We start from the raw sequence: 22,804 nt of genomic DNA, 5'->3' as shown, positions 1-22,804 counted from the left end.
AGTACCACTTTCAATCAGGTGGGCCGTCAGCCTGTTTGCCATTCTAAGTCGTATAAAAAAAAAGACTAAATCACAAATGAAATAATCATCATTGTTATCATCGCAATTAAATAACATCGAAATAATGCAGCGTGTGAAGCATGTGTATGTGGTAACCGTACGCGGGACTCACCGTTGGTGTGGTGCAGCCGCTGCTGAGCGGCTTGCGCGGCGCGAAGCAGGGCGGGCGCGGCAGGGGGCGCGGCGGGCGCGGAGGACGCAGCGGCGGGGCGCGGCCGCGACGCCAGCACGCACAGCGCCCGCAGCGGCGCCAGCAGCGCGCCCAGCGGCCCGCGCGCCGCCGCGCCGCACACCTCCTCCGCCAGCGCCTCCGCCGCGCCGGACGCGCCGGACGCGCCGCCGCCGCACACCTGCCCGCCACATTCACACGAATTAAAAAACTCCCACATACCACTCGTTCAACGGACGCGTCTACACTGAACAATGCGTGCCAAATTCTCACACTGTGACGTCACATTATTATTTTATATAAGTAAATCGATGGCTAGATTGTAACATTTAAAGAACATTTAATACATATTTTAAAATTAATCCAAAAAGTCCTCATTCCACCTAAAAGACATAATGGGAAAAGGCCATACCATTTCCATAAAAAATTATTTCTTTAAAACAAGTAAAAAACAAAAACTACACATACCTTACAATTATGCCCCCCCCCCTCCTCCCCGACATAGAGGATAATGAAAAATTACTAAGCTACTTCCCTATTTTCAAAGCCAAATAATTAAGATAAAACATTTACTTCTAAGAACTAATTTCAAATCAAACAACTACTAAAGAACAAAGATCATAAAAATTCTGTCGTACCTTTGGGTAATAGTGTAGCATAAACTGATATATTATGGGGTCCTCGAGCGAATCTCGCTCGTCAAGTAACACCGCGTCCATGTATTCTGTCACCACACTGCACTCTAACAGCATCTCTTCTAATTTGGAATCCGCCTGAAATATAATAATTATGATATCAGCTTTTAACTATCACACAGCTGTACATAGACCTTCTCCTATAAGAGAAGTGTTGCCACATTTGGCGGGCGGGTTGGTAACCACAGCAGCTTTTATGATGTTTTAAGAGAGACACTGCTGCCCATCCCTTAACCATTTAGTTCCTTTGATCGCCTCTTACAACATCCACAGGAAAAGTATGGATGGCCAATTCTATGCCGGGACTACACGGCGATAATTATTGGTATTTAAACAAAGGGGTCGAGCTCCTAATCATTGAAAAATGAGACCAACAAGGTTGTCTGTGTCTGAACACATGTTCAGTCAAAACACAAACAATTGGGATTGGGAAACACAAATATTAAGAACATTATAGTATGTATAGGATATAATGTAATTATATTGTAGCGCTTTTGTTGCACTCTACAAATGAAATGTGTACTCACTGGTGAAGCAGCGACGTCCCGCCAGAAGGCGGCGAAGTAGTTGAACCGCAGCGGAACCGCCTCCAGTGCGCACAGCGCCGACAGCAGCACCAGCTGTTCCGACATGCAGCGCTGGCTTCTCGCCACGCGGCAACATGTGTCTGCGCACACGTACACACACACACATATATATATATATATATATATATATATATATATATATATATATATATATATATATATATATATATATATATATATATATATATATATATATATATATATATATATATATATATATATATATTTAAGTGGACACCCCTTCACTTGCGTACACGTATATTATAATAGGTAGATAGGTATGTAAATGTATTTAGTTCTTTTTCAATCGTATATTTTGTTCTTACAAGCATCTTTGCAGCATTAAAAATAGTGTAGGTAAAATTAATTAATGATCAAGATAGTTCATTATGATGTAACACAAGCTACATTAGCTGAGTTATGAGTATTTTCATTTTTTAGTTCAAATTCAATAAACTTGTTAAGAAGCACTTTATTTTTTTTTATTAATGTTGTGTTCGGCAAGTTGTTATTTACTGAAAAATCCACAAGAAACTGAACAGTTTTAAATTTCTGTTAACGTTATGTATATCTATTTAAATGCACTATGTCTAAAATGACTAGTTTAAAATTCAACAAGCTCGTAAATACTTATGATAATACATTTATCTATATCTTGAGAATGCTTACGGAATCGGTAAATAAAAATATAATAAAGGTCAGATTAAACATTTCTAAGCGTTCTAAATGCACCCGACACCTTACAGAATAAACTGCTATTCTGCTATTCATCATAATCATCATATTAGCTTTTAACTGTCTACTGCTGAACACAAGCCTCTCCCTTAGGGGGTTTTGCCAGTAGCTGCCACGCTTGGCAGTCGGATTGGCAACTATAGTCAGGATTTAGAAATGTTTTAAAAAAGACGCTGCTGCTTAATCCTTGTCCTCCCTTAGTCGCCTGCTACAACACCCACGCGAAAGCAAGAGGTGGTCTATTTTTTTTAATGGATGATAATGGAATGGTGACCCCGCTTGGGCTAACAATATAGACTGGCGGAGCACCAGTGAGAGTTGATAGATGAGAATGAAAATCAGTTAGTCCATTGTGATGAATACACTTGGAATTCGGCACGATGGTTTCTAGGGGGGACCACGGAGAGGTCGACAGAATCCTTAATAGGTCAATAGGATCCTTAGTCTCCATTACTAACAATCCTTTCCCCCCTGGGGTGGTCTATTGTATTATAGTACATTACTGCAGCAGCCAGCAACTGAGGCATTGATGGACGAACGTGCAAATGTGGGCCGAGGCGTAGCCGAGGCACACATACGTGAGTCCATCAATGCCTAGTTATGGCGAAGGCTTGTATAGTACTTTTCTCAAACAATGCGCGGAAATCAAAAATACAATTTTACTTTTTAAGTTCAATGACAAATAACGAAAAATTAAAATTTTTCACGCGCTATAATGTTCCTTTGTTTTTTTTTTTTCAATAAACAGCTTTCTATTTGCAAGACAGTTTAAAATTTAAATAAAACCTTGTATTAGTTATCTTCTTGGTAGCCATGTTTCGAAGTAAAAGGTCATTCCATTTTTAAATTACAGGACAGATATGAGTTTACATAGTAATTTATCTGGCCGCAAAACACGACAGATATGGATTTTCATACAACTTTTGCCGGCCGCTGCCCGCTTGTATCTGCCCAGTATGGTAATTTTGATTTATCTCTAAGAAGATAAAATAATACTCACATTTCCAAGCATGTTTGAGAAATAGTATATTACAGTATAATATAATATATTGTACCTATTGTATTGCAAGGTACTCCGCTATTGGGGGGGAAGGGATTGTTAATAATGGAGACTAAGGATCCCTTTGCTAGCAATATACCCAAACAGGTCCACCTCCACGTGGTCTCGCCTGGAAAACATCGTGCTGAATTCCAAGTGTATTCAATACAATGGGCTAACTGAGCTGTCTTTTTATTCTCACCTAACATCACTCACTGGTGCGCCGCCAGCGTATACCGATAGCGCAGACGGGGTTACCATTCCATCATCACACGTTAAAAAAAAACTCTGCTATTGTTACCTATGAACTTGTGGTAGGGGCGGTAGGCGGGCGCGGCGGGCGGCGGCGCGGGCGGCGGGGCGCGTGCGCCGCACAGGTGCAGGTGCGCGCGCGCACGCGGCGAGCCGCGCGCCGCGCCGCGAGCCGCGCCCGCCGCGCCGCCGCCCGCCGCGCCCGCCGCACCCGCCGCCAGCGGCACCAGCGCACCCAGCGCCGCGCTGCCGCCGATCATCACCAGCTCGCGCAGCACGCCTGCACACACATCAAACACGTGTCAAAACAAGGAGAAATTAATATTTATTTGGCGCACATATCGATAACGGTTACAACTAAAACAATTATAAGGTTAAAAAAAGGAGATACAAAAATAAACTTATATCTAATTAAGAATTATGCGCCTAAACACAATTTTCTGTGAAACCAATGGGATTGGTAGACGGCGCTACTGAGTAGAAATTACTGAGTATATACTTACTATTACAATTTAAAATAGAGCATACAACATAATCCTATTAAATTAATATTCTAAATCCGAAATTGTTTGCTAAGCTTTCAGGTCTAAACCGTTAAATCGATGATAGTAAAATTTGGTACAGAGATAGAACTTGAAGACGGTTATAGACTTTTTTTTCTAATCAGTATATATTTCTCGGTCACGCAAACGAAGTCATGAATAGAAGCTTGTATACCATATTCCTTTATTACCATATTACAATCATATACCAGTTAGGAATAAATTTATTATTGAATCATAGTGCTAATTATGTTGAATTTTAAAATATTGTCATCAATTGTAAACTTGAGCTTTTTAAATAATCAATATTTCGACGCGACTGAATCGCCGTAGAGAAGCGAGTTGGACGCGTGCAGGAGAGGAGGACATCGGCGGTCGTACCGAGCGCGGCGTCGCGCAGGTGCGTGAGGCGGTGGTGCAGGTTGAGCATGGTGAGCAGGCGGCGCGCACACTCGGGCCAGTCCTTGCAGGCGAGCAGCAGCGCGCGCGCCTCCTTGGCGTCGCGGCGGCGGCGCAGCGAGCGGCACAGCGCGCGCGCCCAGCGCAGCGCCGCCGTCAGCTCCGCGCGCACCGCGCCCGCGCCGCCGCTGCCGCCGCCGCCGCCCCCGCCGCCTCCGCCGCCGCCGCCCTCCACGTACACCGCGTGCAGGCTGTGCAGCGCCTGCGCACGCACCGACACGATATTGTTAATAGATTACAGGAATAATCGTGATTAATTTTTAATGATCACTATAGCCAATGACTATGGACCAACAAATTTCATGGCTCACCTATCTCCCTCACAGGATTAAGTAAGTTAGGTTACAATTATTTTGATAATAATGATGAACATTCTATAGTAAATGTATACATTCACTTTGCATTTTAATATTCACAATGTTTAGTGCTCTTTCCTCGTGAGGATAATCCAGCGACGAATGAGAATACATACTTTATATCTAAAATTGTAACAATACTATACTGGGAATTATTTGTTTTACATTGAACACATTTATTTTATATAAATTTCAGTCACACTTTTCACTTACTTCGAAAGTCATTTGTAATCCTCCATTGTACACCACGTACAATCTGTCGTCCTCGTTCTCGACCAGCGTGCAAAACGCCGATATCAAAGTCGTCCAACACGTCCTACCGTTTAAGCCTATAAACAAACAAAAAATTTATATAAATGTACCTATTCTAAGAAATAATTAAACATAAAAAGTAGAAATCATATCTATACTACTATTCATATTGCCATTAGCTAGATTAAAATATAACTAAAATAGATAGGCCGTGTGGTCCCAGCAAATAATAGGCCACCCGTTCCTTTCCCGTGGTCGTCGTAAGAGATGACTAAGGGAATCGAAAGTCGAGGGATGGGCAATAGCATGCCTCTTAAAACATCCCCAAAGGCCTAACTGCAGTTGCCAATCCGCCTCTCAAGCGCAACTACTGACAAAAAAAAGGCTCATATTCAGCAATGGACAGTAAAGGGTGATATGATGGGTAATTATTCATAAATATTTCGTTAAAATTAATTTATCGACACGAAAAGTAAAAACTTTTGGAGAAATCACATTTCACATTTTTCTTTTCAATGGACGAATACATATTTAATTAAATGACGAAGTACCTTGTAAGTAAGCGGAAAGCGTACTCCGTCTGAACGCCACAGCCTCCCTGCCGTCTGGGGCCTCTGTGCCGCTGCCACCACTACTGCTACTGTTCGCTGTACTATTATTGCTGCCGCCTCGAGCTGCCAGGATGCGTGCTAGCCTACAAATAGGTATTTAAAAATTGTTTTATGTAAATCCATAATCATAAATATATATTGATGTCAATTAGGAGGAAATTGTTACTGGCAACATCGGCATTCAAACATTTTTCTTGGTATTTTCATATACAATTTTTATCATATATTTTTTATCTGTTAATGACAGATTTCCCCATAATACTTTCAATATATATATCAGAGGTTGTTACAAACTTGCCGTTTTACCAATTCAATCGTCAATTTTAGGCTGAAAGTATTGGAAGAGATAGAGAGGATATGCTTTATTGCACCACATATAACGTTTGAATATAACGTTATATAAGTTAACGTATAAAATAACAATACCACGTTTATATATAGACCAGTTCGTATGAGCGTAACAGTTCCGCCTTATTGCTAAAAGCAATGAAAAAAGATAGAAGCGGATTTTGTATAAGGATGCGAGCGCACACTCTCCGACCCTCTTCCCTTTTGATAAATCTTTTAGATATAACTCTTCCACTCTACTACCCACACACTTACGAAAATTCTAAAAAAATTGCTGAGCATAAAGCCGAAGCAACGATATCACGTAGCACACTAACTTGACGTTCTAGAATTTTATTATTTCATAATTTTATCATGTTGTCCACTCGTGTCGATTTCAAGTCAAGCATCAAACCACGACAAAGATGAATAGAAGGACAAATTTAAATGTCAAAAATAAACAATAAATATATACCTAAGCAACTCGTCGGCAGCAGCGGGGTATAGGTGTGCGTGAGGCGCGATGTTCCTGAAGGCCCAATGTATGTTCTGGTGCTGCGCGAGCGCACGCGCGAAGGCGCTAGAGCGGCGGCAGCACAGCCGCAGCAGCGCGTAGTACGGCGGCAGCATCGCGCGGTTGTACGCCACCACCTCGCCGTCCTCGTGGTCCGCTCTGAGCACAAAATGTAAATTATCCATTAAACCTTGATACGACTGACGTCACTTAATTCACAAGAGAAGCAGTGTATATGGGGGGAGAAGAGATTGTTAATAATGGTGTTTAGTAGCACCATTGCTAGCAATATACCCTGTCAGATCGACCTCCTCGTGGTTCCCCCTGGAAACCATCGTGCTAAATTCCAGGCGTATTCATCGCGATGGGCTAACTGGCCTACCTTTTCATTCTCATCTATCATCCCTCACTGGTGCCCCACCAGCGTATACTGTTAGCGCTGGTGGGGTTACCATTATCACTCATTGAAAAAAAAACTATTGCTCCAATGAGACGACTGTTAAACAGCTGATAGTCAATATCTAGGATTAAGAGGGCGTGTTGGAGTTTTAATACTGGCTGTTGACACTGAAGTTTTTTAGAACATGTATTGTGTTTTATTTGATCTGTGTCAATCTTTTATAAAATGTCTTGTGGTTTTTTCACTAAATTGAATATTTTATATTACAAATACATATAGATTTTACTACTACATTGTGCCGTTTACATCTCCTATCACTCCTTAGTGGTGTCCCATTAATAAAGAAAATAAACTAGACATTAGAAAGAACATTATAATTTTTTTTTTATTACATCACTTTACTATTCATATTTTACCATAATATACAATGTCAGTCAGTTGTTGCAGAAACTTATTACAATTACAATAGTTCTGTAATAGTTGAACACTTACAATATATAATTGAATGCGATGTGCTTGATGAGCCGCTGGTTGGAGACGGCGAGCTGCACGTTCTCCGGGCAGTCGACGGACACCGCGTGCCAGAACGTGAGCAGCGCCTGCTTATTAGGATGCACCGCCACCGACGGTTCGGATATTGCCGGGTGGTATAGATCCCACAGGTCATTGAAATATTGACCAAACTGAAAACAGAGATAAACTAACCTTAGTTTCAAAACATTAAAATAATTTATTCAGTTCATCATACATATTCCAACCGAGAATATATATATATAAAAAAGTAACTACGAGCAAGCAACAGGCATAGGTGGTAGAGTCAGCAATTTTTTTTTTTTTATAATATCAAAATTAGTCATCAAGAGCGACGCGAGTATCCACTCGTTAAAGCAATAGTTTTTCAACAAAATATAATAAATTTAATATAAATTAATCATTTATTTACATAAACATAAGTGCAGTTATAAGTATGATGCTGCAGAATACGTAGTGCGCTATATTTTACCTACAAATACTAATATTCCTTAATGTCCCTTAAATTATGATTTTTAATAAAACAATTACACAATAAATAACTTATGTCAATTCAAGTACAATTTCAATAAGGTTGTATCCTTTTAACAAGTTTTAGTTCCACTATACCCCAAACACTTAATGAATACATAAAATATTCTACAACATACTCCGTAATATTCCGTAATTTTATCATTTATAAATCCTCATTTATTTTATTTTTGTTTATTACGTTCTAATTATAATTGCATGTTTATATACTTTCTTTCTTTATATAGCAATCAGTAGTTAACGTTGTTTATTTTATTTATTTATTTACACTTTATTGCACCAAGTAAAAAGGGAAATTACAAATACAGTAAATATTAATGAGAAGTGATACAAAAGGCGGCCTTATCGTTAAGCAATCTCTTTCAGACAACCTTTAGGTAGAGGACATTGAGAAAAAGACAAAGAGTAGGTGGCGCACTATTATATAATTTGTTGTTGTCAATACTATTAATTATATTTAAATGTAAACTTATTATAATTATATATTGTATTACTGTTTGTTAACTTTAATAAAATAAAATAAAAAAATGTTAATTATAAAATGGGCTCACCATAAGTTTTTCGACTCGGCTTACGACACAGTAGGACATAACGCCGAAGTACGCGGTCAGTTTCATAGTACCGTGTACTGCGATATCGGTGTATTTGCGCGCTGCTTTTAATTTGCTGAGCAGCATCGTGTAAACCTGTATGACGTATGAAAGTTTCATTACTAATAACCGAATTAAAGGACCATGTGTGTACTAATATACATAAAAAGTTCTTCAAAAAGGGGATAAAGTGGTTGATTCAGAGCCGTCTAATGCTCCTGGTATTGCAGGTGTTCATAGGCTACGGTAACCGCTAACCATTAGCTAGCCCGTATGCTTGTTTGCCACCTCAGTAATGTGAAAAAATATATAAAAAAAGGGGGGAAACGATTAAACATAACAAAGAAAAACATTCATTTTAATCAAATTTAAAGCTTACTCTATTCATTCGACAACAATAATAATAAAAAATATTATTGGAAAAAAAGAATGTTCCAATGATTGGATGAATGGAATTTAACATCGTAATTTGACATTATACTCCTAGATCCCCCCACAGATGAAAAACAAAAACTACAAAAATATAAATAACGAATAGGGTACTGCCGTAATAAATAAGCAGAACAACTTTTTTGTTTTTTTTATTGTGACGAATGAAGATTATTAATTAGTCTGAAAGTAATGCTAGGAAATGTGTTTAAAAATAGACCACCATATTGTACAAAATTTGTTTGAACTTTGTGGTGATAAATGTAAGGTGGTGTGGTAGTGAGAGGGTTGGGAGATTGCAAGTTTTAATTAATTTTTTTTAAATAATTGTAAGTTATTTTAACCGTTCCACCACCACTGAAGTGGAAACCACTGTGATAAATTCTTGATGCTTCATTATGAAGAGTCAAATAACCTGGTAGTGTAGTGTAACCTGGTAGTAACAAATAGCCGTGTGGTCCCGGCATAAATGGGCCACTCCAATACCAATCCGCCTGCCAAGCGTGGCAACTACAGATAAACCCCTCTTTGTGGGGGAGACATATATACAGTAGTGGACAGATAACAACTGATATGGTAATGATGAAGTAACTTGGCTTCATTCTCACCTATGTGCCGTCATCATTGTCTTGTCAGTGTCATACCAATAGCGCAGGCGGAGTCGTCATTACTATGTATAAGAAGTGAGGTGACCTGGTGCAGCGTGTGATGCGCGGTGTCGGGCAGCTTGGCGAGGTGGTGCGGCGGCGCGGGCAGCGGGCGCGCGCGCGCGTAGCCGGCGCGGAAGTGTTGCGACGGCACCAGCGCCACCAGCAGCAGCGCGGCCGCCGCGCGCACCCGCGCCGCCGCCGCCGCCAGCAGCTGCGCCTCCACCCAGCGCTCGGCCGTGCGCAGCGCCCACGCGTGCGCCGCCTTGTTGCGCGGCACCTGCGCACGCGCACCCACACACGCTCACACACATCGCCATCACTGCCTGTGCCAGCCCGGCCGTCTTAAATATTACCACTATACCTAACCGATGATTTGGTTAAACTCATAATAGTTATTATTTTAGCTTAATTTTTCACCTGCTAATTGAAATAGGTAGTAGATTTATAAAAAAAAAAAAAAAAACACTTTTCAATAATTTAACAGTGTAGTCCACAAAATAAATATTTTTATTCAAAAACTAAACTACTGAACTGATTATGATAAAATTTCTGTAGAACTAATATGAAAGTATATCGTTTCAAGATAAAAAAAATTGTAATTTTCAAAAACGATATTAATCGTTAATTTATTAAAATTACGAAGTTATGATATAACAAACACTAAAAAAATACAACCAAAATGAGAACCTAGTCTTCAGGAACGTATGAATTGAAAGATATTCACGAGCGATGTCCATGGTAGGTACTGTTCGTATCTATAGGCGACAATTATCCACTTTCTATACAAAGTCATAACTCATTTGCTATTCAAGTTAGCATAAAACGATAGGCCGTAATAATAACACATAAGCATCTGTCACGTCTATACGGACTAAAACGGAATACCAAAATAAATAACGAAAAATAAAAAAACATTTTTAGTCTAAACGGCTTAACATGAACGCTACTTAATTATACAAGTTTATTTTAATAAATACATGTTCCAGTAATATTTTCTTAGTCTGAAAATGCACATAATATTAATAACGCACCTGCAGCGCGAGCCACTCGAGTGCGGCGTGAGGACATACGTCGGCGACGTCCCAGAGGCGAGCCAGCACGAGCTGCGTGAAGCACGGCAGGCCACCGGACGCGCCCGTACCGCCGCCGCTGCCCTCCGCCAGCAGCGTTAGCAACTTAAAAAACGGCCCGCACGTCTGCCGCGCGCGCGTATATTACATTCTCTGATCCGGCTCGTAGGACCATTTTAGTATATACTTTAGATCTATGATGAGCAACACTATTCTTCATAAATATTATCATCATTATTCTAGTTGTTTATTGCCCTCTGTCGATCATAATAATTTGTTCGAGTAAAAAAATTTAATATATTGTTACCGTAAGTCATGTGATAATAAAATTATATAGTCATTTATATAGTAATCATTTTCATTCATTTATTTAAACTTTATTGACGAATTTAATGTGTATGTATGGCTGTGACTTAATAATATAGATATTCAATAATAGTATATACATAGAAATAGGCTTCTATTTCTAATTTATATTTTACTGTAATATGGAAAAGTATACAAATAAATTTTAGATACATAAATTAATTTGTTATATATGTAACAAATCAATATATGTATGTAATAAATGTATATACATTTCTTTTTTTTTTTTTTCATTTTCGTTTTGTTATTTAATCTGTGTATACTATTTTTATAATAATACAACAACTGCCATATTCCATTGATATAATTAAATTATCAATTCACGACTCACCTCGGAATGTTTGGCGATGGCCTGAAATATCATGTTGACGATCTTCTGTGCGAGCGACTCGTTCCATCGGCATAAAGCGAATATAAGTGATCGTGTTTGCTGCAAGTTGAGGCAGTCGCGGGTTTGCTGATAGATAAACGGGAATCCCTGTTCAAACAAACATTACTAAATTGAGACTTATTGGTTTTATTTATAGTTTTCAACTAATGATAAACATTATAACCATACAATGGTTAACCATTTTTTATACATGGTTTGTACTTTTTGTTGATTCTGCTTCGTACACTGAACAAATACGGGGTAATTTACGTATATGACAACGTTTGTGGGCGCTCTACGCTACCTTACTACACTCTGAATGTTTATGCATACATTTTACTTTGCTACATGCGCATCTGTGGCATTCCCTCTAATAAATAAAAAACTACACATCAAAACGATTAGTCTTATGAAAATTAGATTCATTCATGCTGATATTATATGATGACATGATTCATATTACACGGCGTTAGTAGACTGGCGGGGTCCCGCGACCGCTCCACCAGGCCGGTCAACAGCTGGCTGTACTGTGTGTACTGTATGCTTTATATTGAGTACTGTACAGTGTGCGTAGTGACCTTAGCGTGCAGCAGCGCGCGCGCGTCCGGCTCGTGCAGCGCCAGCAGGCCGGCGGCGTCTCGCGACCGCTCCACCAGACCGGCCACCAGCGCCACCATCTTGTCTAGCGCGCCGGGCCGTAACTTGTCACCAGCGCTCTCGACCGCGCCGCTCCCGCTGCCGCTACCGCTTCCACTTCCGCTCGCTTCCTCCGTTGGAGACTCCACCTTAGTTTTCATATTTTCATTAGTAACACTACTCATTTATATGCTGTTTTATTTAGATTTCTACAACCCCTTTCAAATCTCACGCTGTTAAGAGCAAACAGCAATTTGACTAAATCGTTTCATTATAGAAGCAACACTGCAAAATCAATATGAAATGAAATATGTACATTCAAATTAAGCAAAGGAGTCAAACGGTTAAGTCTAGAATACATAAAAGTAGTCTATCTTATCTAAGGCAAATATTATAAATGTCTTACCACGGCTGAGTTTTGTCCTAGATAAAAGTTCACCATCATAGAGATGGCGTTAATACGCAGCATAAACTTGCCCTCTTCCTCGCCCATCTTGCTAAACTCGTACAGTAAACTAAAATATTCCGTTAGGTGACGCAGATGGGACCGAGCACCATTTTCCATCTAGACAAACATCATAATTTCATCAGAATATACATACCTAATGTGGCCCTTATTTTCAATGAACAAAACCTTCTTTATAAACCCATTTTTATCACCAAAAATAAATAACTTACCAATGATAATAACATCCTTATAAACCTAGTAACACAACTTGCTTCCCCTAACTTGTTATTATCCTCTCCATCCTCCATACCCTGAAGGTATAAGGCACAATGACTAGATCTGAAACAAAACATATATTTGTGAAATTATTTTTTTAATGTTGTAAAACATTGTAAGACAATTTATCCTATTTGTACTCGTATCACATTTTAATGACATTTTAAACGACACAGTTACTCCTATAGGTCCTACTATTACTCATTATTACTTAATTGTGAGTGTAAAAATTGATTTTTTTTGTATGCCATTATATCCTCGATTATCATGTACATGTAAATGTGTTCAATACAACAAATATATAAACAATGTATCAAAGTGAAAAATATATTGAAATTTGGTTAATAAGTACATACCTGAGCCTTTGTATAACATGCATACAAAGACGTTGAAACATTTGCCGAACCATCTGATTCGGGCATTTTATTAGAACCTGTAATAAAAATAAAATGTACACACATTGATATAACATTAAAAGAATTAAAAACATTTTAATATTAATCATTTACATTACGTCAAGCGATTAAACTGATGAGTACAGTAATAAAAACATTATTATTTGTACCTGCATAGGCCACCATGTGTCGTCGGCCATGTGTCCAAGGAACCACTCCGACGCCGCTGCGGAGGCGTTGAACTGCTTCGTTACCAGCTCCACCCACGATACCATCGTCGGCTGTACATTTGACATATTATATAAACACATATAGAAAGTAATAACTCTAACTGATCTCGTTGTTCCTTGTTCCATCCAAACAATTACTGTATAATACTCAACAAATTTATAAAAAAAAACCCACAGAGGAAACAATTGGCATCCACATAAATAGTTACTAAAAATACTCACTTTCTCTTTAGCATGTATGAAAGTTTCAATGAAGAACGAAGTGGATAGCCTCGCAGCCACCTCGGTAACCTCTGGCCGCAACGTCAGCAGCGACTGAGGTACTGAACTGCACATCTGACCCATGAAACTAGAACAATTTGTTGTATATTACAATTAATACATATAATTATGATTTTATTAGCTGCAAACTATTCTCACCTCTACATCCGAAATCAAAGAAGAAGAAATTATGATTGAATCTTGTCTTTGTGAAAATTGCTTACAAATTTATTAAGAATCCAAGTGTGCTGAGACAATAATGTTAAGTAATTTCATAATAAATAATATTGCATATATTTTATTTATTTATTTCTTTATTATTATAATGCATTCATGTACATAATATAGAGTTGTTACAATGTTCTTATGATGAGTAAGTATATGAAACTCTGTTTGGGTGTAGCAAAATTATATTGATTATCTATCAGCTAATTTTAAAATATAACAGCTACTTAATTATATACTTTAAAATACTACCGTTTTTTGATATTGCGAATGTACACAATATAACATTCTCGTCGACGGAAAATTCAGGATATAAAGGAATATTTATTTATTCCTAATTCTACACTAATTATAGTAATTCTGATTTTCATGTCCATAATTTTCAGTGGCACCAATTTGTTGAAAAGAGAGAGGACCACTTAAAATCAAACAAATAGCGTCCTCATACATTTTACTATCTAATTGTTGCTTATATCGAGTTGTGCTATGATAAATTATTTATTTAGTAGTATAGTATTATCTGTGATGGCAGTAACACATACGTGAAGTACGCATGCTGGAAGATGTTCTTGTCGTGCAGGAAGTGCATGTTGTCATCCCAGATCCACTGCAGCAGATCATGCGGCAGCTCCACCGGCTCCTCTCCGCCCTCCCCCTCGCTGCGGCCCTCCCGCGCCGCCGACCCGCACTCCTCCGCCGTCGACGACTGTAACACGGCAAGCGCCCGTGCATACACATGAAAATTCACACCATACCAATAGGTACAGTGACGTGATATACTGGTACGAAGTCTGTGATCGAGGCAGTAGCTCGCACATATAGAGAAAAAAACATGGAAAGGAAGAATTTCTCCCCAAATTTGAATAACATTAAAAATAACGCAACAAATCTTTCAATTTCTCGAAAATTGTCGTCGGATCACGATGAATGTCAACTCAATACTTACTGACTGACAAGTAGTAAGTTCAGTATAATTCTGTTTATGTACCACAATTTTTTAATAATATTTACATTTTATGTTAATTTTATCTGAATTTGTTCAGTAATATAACGAACAGTTACGTAACAATATAAAAAAAGAAACAAAGAGATTCACTTTCGCTTCATCTTTCTACATCTATAGGATAAGTAAAGTCATAGTAAAAGTTTTCCTCAATACCTGTGCTTCCTCCTGCTGGCCGCAGTCGGAGCCGCGCTGGCTCCGAGGCGGACTCAATTCGTAGAACAACATGTATGCACTGTTCGTTTTCTCGAATGAGAAATCCATAAACTTCTCCGTCACTGAATCATAGGTTTTACTCTAAAATACAAAATAAATCAAAAGTTTAATAAGCATTTAATAAACATACAGGTATATAATAAAATTATACATAAATTGTGGACAGTGTAATCATTCCACCAATATTATAAATGTATGTATGTATGAGACATAAATACATGGGGCAGAGAAAGGAACCACTTAGTGTCATATCGTATACAGAGAAATACACAGAATACAAACAAACATACTTATAAATACAAATGTTTAGTTAAACCGCTACATAATCATCAAAGACGTCAACTCAAAATGAATCAATTCATCTATCTAAATTCATATATTTATTTATTTAAATTCATTTTAAATAAATAAATGCATTAAGTTAGCAAGAAAACAAGTGGGGAAGGACTCACAGTCATCTCGCCCCCGAAGCATTCGGCGGCGATGTGCGCGGGGTCGAACGGTTTGACCTCTGCATCATTAAACAGCAGCCACCGATCGCGGTGTTCGTGCTCGCGGTCACGGATGAACGAGTAGTAGTGTCCACCGTCCGCCGTGCCCGTGTGCACCGTTACACCGATTAATTCGTACCTATTTGTATACATAAAAATGTTTTAGTACAGATTTTTTTAAAACTAAAAAAATAAAGGTATGTTTACATTCTGCGGATATTGGGCAAGGATGCGTAAGAGTTTGCACGTTCTGGTTGAGAAAGATAAAATTTTCTTTTATGCATTAAAAACTTAATAAATATTTTCCTATTTGCATAGGCTAATATTTAGCAAGTTTGCAAGGCATACGTGTTTGTAGACGTAAAAAATTTATGTATGCCTAAAAAATTTATAATTCAATAAATTTTTTATGATTAAATTAAAATTGATGTCGATAAAATAAGAAATATGAGTTTTCACAGAATTTTATATCAAATCTCTGGCATAATTTTAAGATTAATGTCAAATTTGTATGACGTTGATACATCTATTACATACTACATATTGAGAGTCCAAAAAAAGTACTTACTCATAATGTTCTTCGAATTCCGAATTATCTTCAGGTTCTGTAGTCGGGCTCGATTCTCCATCTTTCTTCCCTTCAGATGACTTTCTTTTTTCTTCTATAAAAATTATAAATACCAAATTATAATATATATATTATTGTTAAGGCTCATACTTATTTCCTCTCAATTAAAAATATATCATTAGAAGAAGAAAAATACTTCAATCAGTGAAATATATTTATAATATTTCAGTGATATATAAAAGAAGCTTTTTGTACAAAATATTGACAGTGTAAGTACATAGAATTGGTTGTAATACCTTGATACTGCGCTGGCATAAGGTGTTTCTCGACATATCCGGACATGTCAAGGCGCATCGGAAACGAAAAATGCGTGTTGACCTTCTCCTTCAGCATAGTGAGCATATTAAACGTATACCGCATTGTGTTGAAGCACAGTATACGCGGTAGTTTCTTGAAACATGCCCTAAAACATTGTACAGTTTGTTAAAGGTTGCTTTGGATATGACAATGACATAATTAAACAAACAAGGAAACGGCAAGGGTGTGGGGACCTCAAATCGAGTGGAGGTATATATATATATATATATATATTCATCACGATGGGCCTGCTTTTTCATTATCCACCTATCATCTCGCTAGCAATGAAGCTCTTAATAAAAAACCTCTACTCCCTTAGTATATTTCCACTATAGTTTGTCAACTTCGTGTATGAGACTCGTGAGGTAATCAAACTTACGAGATGATGAGGTGGGGTATATTATGTATGACCCTACACGTTATATTGTTTTTACGCTGCTCATTTTGTCTTATATTTCAAATAAATAATAATTAAAAAACATTATAAATAAATGAATACTATATTTAATGGTAGGTGGTACCGTTTCTCGGCTCGCACTTTAGCGGCGCACTGTGAGCAGGTGTAGCAGTTGTCGCCCTCGAGCGTGTCCTTGACAGTGACTTCGTCGAGGCTCTGATGCAGGTTGCGCATGTCCGCCACCTGGCACCGCACCGTGTAAAACTCCTCCAGCGTCCGCGATACGTGTGGACAGTCCTTCAAAATAAATGAATTATAATCAAATATGGATCATTTAGAATCATTGAAAGTAATGCAATAGGACGAGAGGAGGATGTGATTTTTACAAATGGTTAAACAATAGTATCATCACACGTTTCGCCTTAACTCTTAACATAATTTTTACAGTCTTATATTTTTACGAGTTTAATAACTAGCAATATAGCCTGTCAAGTCAACTTCTTCGTGATCCCCTTTGGAGACTCATAGTTACATTTTGGTGCGTTCTCACGATGGGCCTTCTAATCCGCTTTCATCCTAAACTATCATCCTTCACTAATACTCCATCAGAATCTAACGATAATAAAGGTGACATACTATTATCATTACAAAATAACTATTATAATCGTCTAAGTAAACACACACCCCATTCTCAATTTTCTGGTTAAGCTATTTACTAAAGCTGCCGATTAAATAACATATTTAAATATATATAAATGAATCTGGAAAGAGAAGCAATTGGTCAGTTCTCACTTAGGTTTGTAAAAATATAAAAAAAAAAATACAATTTATATTATATAGTTAAGCTTTAACTTACCAATGAAACTACGTTATTACTCAAAACACCGCAGAACAGTGTCTTCACGAGTTTCTTAAGCTCTGGCGTCATCTCTTCGAGTTTTGAAACGAGGTCTATGAAAAACTCCGCCATGTCTTTTTGTTCGCCGGTGTTCAGTGGCTGATGATCCATTTGGTATACTTTGCAAAAACTACGTGGGTTGTAGGCTTTCCTTTCACTTTCCTGTTGCAGACAAAAGCTATGATATAAAAGGTATGCTTAAAAGATGGCTTAATATTTAGTATTGCGTAATATAGTCGTAAAAGCAGATTTCAATTATATTGGTCAACTTTTATAACAAAAAGATACTACTTCAATTTTCTTTAAATTAATACTGAAATTAATTATTGCGTTCAAAAATTTTACATAGGGAAGATATTTTACTTTAAATACTGTCCAAAAAAAATCTTTTTAAGATTGTCTCTTCACTCTAAGAAATTAAACAGACAATAAATAATAACTTCATCTAGTATGTTTGAAAAATAAATTCATGTGGATATTAATCATATACATTTAACAGTGAAATAAAACTATAAAATATATCTTACTAATTCTAATGTATTATAAATATTAAAGTTGTTAAAATAACACGTGGGTTAATTGATTTTTTTATACAACTTAGAATGGCCAACAAGCTGACAGCCCACCTGATGGAAAGTGGTAACCGTCGCCTATAGACATGAGCAGTACCATGGACATAACAGAGTGTACTGTTTAGCCCATGATACCCTCCTTGATCTTCATCAGGTGAATAACAGTGATTTCTGATATATTGCGTAATGTAATAAGACCTCAAAAGTTGCAAGCTATTATGAGACTAGAAAGAGTGCACGTACCATGAGGTATGCGAACATGCGCTGCATCTCGTGCAGCGTAGGCGCATGGCGACTTGCAGCGACGTCGGCGCGGAGAACGGCGGCGCGCGCCTGTGGCATCATGTACAGGTGTTGCATGCACGACGCCATGTAGCAAGTGGCGCCCAGGTTCGTCAGCCCCACATACCCGCACTCCGACCTCGACTCCTCCGCCGGCCAGTAGTCCCATGGATAAACTGACGATCCGCCTACCAAACGACCGCTATTTAGTATCCGGAACGAAGGACCACAACGATGTGTGTTACGATAACGTACTGTGCAATTTCAGAAGAATATCCTCTAGCGACCGCACAAATTACAGAAAGAGATTCCTGTGTATAGGCTTCTTTAAAAAGCATGTTAGAGTTTCTTTAGAATCAGTAATGCTCATATTTTAACCTTTTAGCATTAGTTGCTACAAAACAGTATAAAAATATAAATAAAGTAGTATAGTAAATCTTCACTGCGAGAATAGAATTGTAAAAACATATATTATATTTAAGTATTATGATAATCCATCGAAAAAATAAGAGGAAGGGAAGGCAATTATGTGTTATCAACCCAGTTTCCTACTCAATCTTCGTTGAATAAAAATAATAATATGAAAAAAAAAAAAGATTACAAAAAAGTTTATACTGACCAGGTTTATGATGTTCCATCAACTTATGGTGTAACACCATATAGTTATCAGGTGCCCCGCGCACCAACTCCACTAATAAGTCATAAGCGGCTGCTCGGGACTTCTGCGATTTGCACTTTGGCAGATTACGTCTTTCGGGGTTAGGAACATCGAATAAAAATCCAAATACCTGAATAGAATAAAAAATACGTTATAAACACTAACGCACTAACGCACTAATAAGGGACGTAAAAATCAAATGCATAAACCATAACATTTATTACTTATTAAAAGTAATAAAAACATAATAGTAAAACAGTGACAACATATTCTGTATCTAAACATCGCATTATCTATCAGAACCTTCTTTTTTCATTTTCTAATTTATTTTATTTATTTATTTTATTATATAATCTATTTTATTTATTTAAGAACTTAATCGTGAATTTAAAGAAGCACTCAAGAACTACTTACCATTTCTAATGTCCTAGTACCCTGCTCAGAAGTTTTAAACCTAAGAGGATGTTTCAGCAGGTGAGTCAACAGACTCAACTGTCCGTAGAGGCCATCATCTGGCGTGCACGGCTCAGTGCGTCGCTCGATAATCTCACGTTTCTCCAAAGACGCTCGGATCTGCTCGCACAATTCGTTTAAGTCCGGGGCCCCGCTGTCTTCGGATGTGGCGCCTTCTGGTGGAAGGCATAAAATAGCTTTTAATTTTCACATTTTTAATTTTAAAGGACTTTGGTGACGGAATAAGACCACAATAACGCCACTCTTTCTCGTTTAAGATGACATAAGAGAAGAGCAATGAAGGAGGTTGATAAAGAGTGAAACACACTCGTTGATGATTGTAAACAGGTGTATTTCAGATTTACATGAAGAATACTCTGATCATAACTAATTACAATATTATTTTATATTAATTCTTAAGTACTGATATGCGATACGCACAACGGCCCAAATAAGACGCTAAGCGCGGAAAATAGTCTTTTTCACATAAGTGCTGATATGAAATATAATGTTAGGAACTTATTTAACATTTCATGCATTCATGTTTCATGGAACATGCCATAGACTAAATTATCATATCACAGGTAATTGCAATTTAACGAATAAATACTTATTGCCTCATATATAGTACTGCTAAACTGATCTATTTTGTTACTATTTTTAAGAACCTGTTAGTGGCTTAATTTGTAATCCTAGACTATTTCTATTTATATTAATATAACGTGATATTACTAGTATAACATAGTACAAATGAGAGGCTAAGCGCGGAAAATAGAGTCCAATTTACATTACATTTACAATTTACAACCCTGGGATTATGATTATCGTAATTAAAATTCTCAGTTATTATTTATGATTTATAGAAACACACATTTTTAAGATACAAAAAGTTACCTTTAAAAAACTCCTCAGGCAGGCCATCTATCAGTCTGCAAACAAGCCAAAAATAATCCCGACAAGCGGGACCATATGGTTCCTTGCCTTCTTCTGCGTGATGATGCACCACCTGTGAAATTAGAATTGACCAACAATTATAGCCTGCCTTTTATATTTATGAAGGAAAAATAAAATAGAATGTTCCTTAAAAATTTCATACATTTTTGTTTTTTTATTTCTTACCTCGTCCTAACCATGCAGAAAATTGAAATTGATTTAAAAAAAAATAGTGTCTCCAACTTATATTTGTTCCAACACTGATATGTTTAGAAAGAGTAATATCTCTTGAATTATCATATAGGGGAGCACGGGGGAATTGGCGCCACTTAAGCTAAAACTTAAATAACTTTTTGTATAAATCACTTTTTATTTTAATTTTTTCTTTTAATTATAATGTAACTAATCAGGCTTAGGATAAGCTATAAGATATAGTTAATATAGAAATTAAAAAAAACCTACTTAAAATGAAAATAATTCTTACTTAAAAAAAAAGTAACATTGGCTCCCATTGCCAAGAGTACGGGGTAATTAGAACCAGAAATAGGGGCAATAAGATCCATCGGGGTAATGGTAACCACAATAACAATATGTAACAAAATATTGTATAATTATACATTTTCCTCATGTGTTTATAAACTAAACTTATTCTCATTCAAAATACAATTATATTATCTTTAGGAACATGCAAAATTATAGATAATTATATGTAATTAAAAACAATTATCGCCTCATACAAAAATCACAAACATAATTTTTGGCAGAATCACTATCTGAATATTGGGCATGTGCATATCATACACTGTGATTTTAATCATATTTTTTGATTTGAGATATAGGTCACATTTGTGATTGTATGCTTTTTTTAGAGGACCAAAAAATGTTATATCTAGGGGCTGCAAACGATGCGAGGAGTGTGGTGGTGTAGACAACATGTTGATGTAGTTAGCTTTGCAAAATTCATATGCTTCTAAAGTAGAGTGGCTGTTATTATTATCTAGAATAAGCAATATTTTGTTTTCCTTACTCGGTTTTACAAACATTTTGAAATGTTGCAACCATTTAAAAAATAGATTTTCATTTGTCCATCCATTTTTTGAACAATCGTAAATTGCACCCGGAGGACCATCTTTCTCTAAAAGAGGAGAATGACGTTGTCTCGGATATATAAACATAGGAGGCACATAAACGCCAGAAGCACTCATTGCACAAACAACAGTGACTGTCTTTCCTCTCTCCCAAGAAGTGACAGTACCAACTCGTTTTTGACCTGTTTTTGCTAAAATTGTTCCTGGTTTCTGCACTGTAGACACTCCCGTCTCATCTACATTAAATATTTGGTGCGCTGCATTATTATTTTTTATCATTAGTTCCTCAAGATTTTTGTAAAATAATTCTACTTCTACTCTGTTAAATCCCTCAATTCTGTTAATACTAGTTGACTCAGGTTTGCGAACACTGATATTAGTATTTCTTTTTAAAAATCCTTTAAGCCAGTCTGGTCCCGCACATTTAAGTTCCTTATTAAAATTATGAGATATCTTTAACTGTTCAGCACACTCTTATGCAAATTTTCTAAATTTCATGGAGTCTAAGCCGTAAAAAAGATTCGACATGTGAATGAGATGATACGCCAAAATTTGTTTTTGAGTTGGAGAAAATATTGGTTTCCTTCCGAGACGAGGATTGGTTTGTACTGCTCTGCGATACCTTTTTTGCAAAGTACTATATGGAATATTAAACTCTTGGGCAGCCTTCTGCAGAGATATTCCATCTTCATTGACTCTCTTGATAGCAAGGTGTAGTAACCAGATTCCACTGATATTTATCCGTAATCCTATCTTGTTTTCAAGGCATCTGAAAAAAAACTACAAGAAATGAAGTGGGTAATGAGAGCCATTCGACTCCCATTTCCCCAAATACTCATTTTTAGGTTTTCATATAATTGTCAAAATACAATTGCTTATTTA

At 37.2% G+C, this 22,804-nt stretch overlaps 1 protein-coding gene across 2 annotated transcripts in view; it reads right to left on the bottom strand.

Annotated features, from left to right (window-relative positions):
- Positions 1 to 22,804, bottom strand: part of LOC113519813 (ubiquitin carboxyl-terminal hydrolase puf) — a 46,524-nt gene that overhangs the window by 7,402 nt on the left and 16,318 nt on the right. For both annotated transcript variants that reach the window (XM_052900371.1, XM_052900372.1), the window contains exons 26-55: positions 20,796 to 20,907; positions 19,863 to 20,077; positions 19,410 to 19,578; positions 18,752 to 18,978; positions 17,895 to 18,098; positions 17,163 to 17,335; positions 16,581 to 16,747; positions 16,285 to 16,378; positions 15,678 to 15,855; positions 15,166 to 15,306; positions 14,549 to 14,712; positions 13,743 to 13,869; positions 13,461 to 13,571; positions 13,252 to 13,328; positions 12,850 to 12,958; positions 12,578 to 12,736; positions 12,114 to 12,320; positions 11,497 to 11,643; positions 10,761 to 10,925; positions 9,773 to 10,006; positions 8,612 to 8,746; positions 7,491 to 7,681; positions 6,560 to 6,757; positions 5,698 to 5,840; positions 5,108 to 5,223; positions 4,461 to 4,740; positions 3,587 to 3,817; positions 1,452 to 1,591; positions 868 to 1,002; positions 173 to 410 (exon numbers count right to left, since the gene is read on the bottom strand). In XM_052900371.1, the coding sequence (XP_052756331.1) occupies positions 173 to 410; positions 868 to 1,002; positions 1,452 to 1,591; positions 3,587 to 3,817; positions 4,461 to 4,740; positions 5,108 to 5,223; positions 5,698 to 5,840; positions 6,560 to 6,757; positions 7,491 to 7,681; positions 8,612 to 8,746; positions 9,773 to 10,006; positions 10,761 to 10,925; positions 11,497 to 11,643; positions 12,114 to 12,320; positions 12,578 to 12,736; positions 12,850 to 12,958; positions 13,252 to 13,328; positions 13,461 to 13,571; positions 13,743 to 13,869; positions 14,549 to 14,712; positions 15,166 to 15,306; positions 15,678 to 15,855; positions 16,285 to 16,378; positions 16,581 to 16,747; positions 17,163 to 17,335; positions 17,895 to 18,098; positions 18,752 to 18,978; positions 19,410 to 19,578; positions 19,863 to 20,077; positions 20,796 to 20,907 (4,987 nt within the window). The remainder of the gene's footprint in view (positions 1 to 172; positions 411 to 867; positions 1,003 to 1,451; positions 1,592 to 3,586; positions 3,818 to 4,460; positions 4,741 to 5,107; positions 5,224 to 5,697; positions 5,841 to 6,559; positions 6,758 to 7,490; positions 7,682 to 8,611; positions 8,747 to 9,772; positions 10,007 to 10,760; positions 10,926 to 11,496; positions 11,644 to 12,113; positions 12,321 to 12,577; positions 12,737 to 12,849; positions 12,959 to 13,251; positions 13,329 to 13,460; positions 13,572 to 13,742; positions 13,870 to 14,548; positions 14,713 to 15,165; positions 15,307 to 15,677; positions 15,856 to 16,284; positions 16,379 to 16,580; positions 16,748 to 17,162; positions 17,336 to 17,894; positions 18,099 to 18,751; positions 18,979 to 19,409; positions 19,579 to 19,862; positions 20,078 to 20,795; positions 20,908 to 22,804) is intronic.

This window comes from Galleria mellonella, unplaced genomic scaffold (genome assembly GCF_026898425.1).
Source record: "Galleria mellonella isolate WM207_F2 unplaced genomic scaffold, CSIRO_AGI_GalMel_v1 utg65, whole genome shotgun sequence".
Lineage (NCBI taxonomy): Eukaryota > Metazoa > Arthropoda > Insecta > Lepidoptera > Pyralidae > Galleria > Galleria mellonella.
The sequence above is the reverse complement of the archived record's forward strand: the minus strand, read 5'-3'. Positions and strand labels throughout refer to the sequence as shown.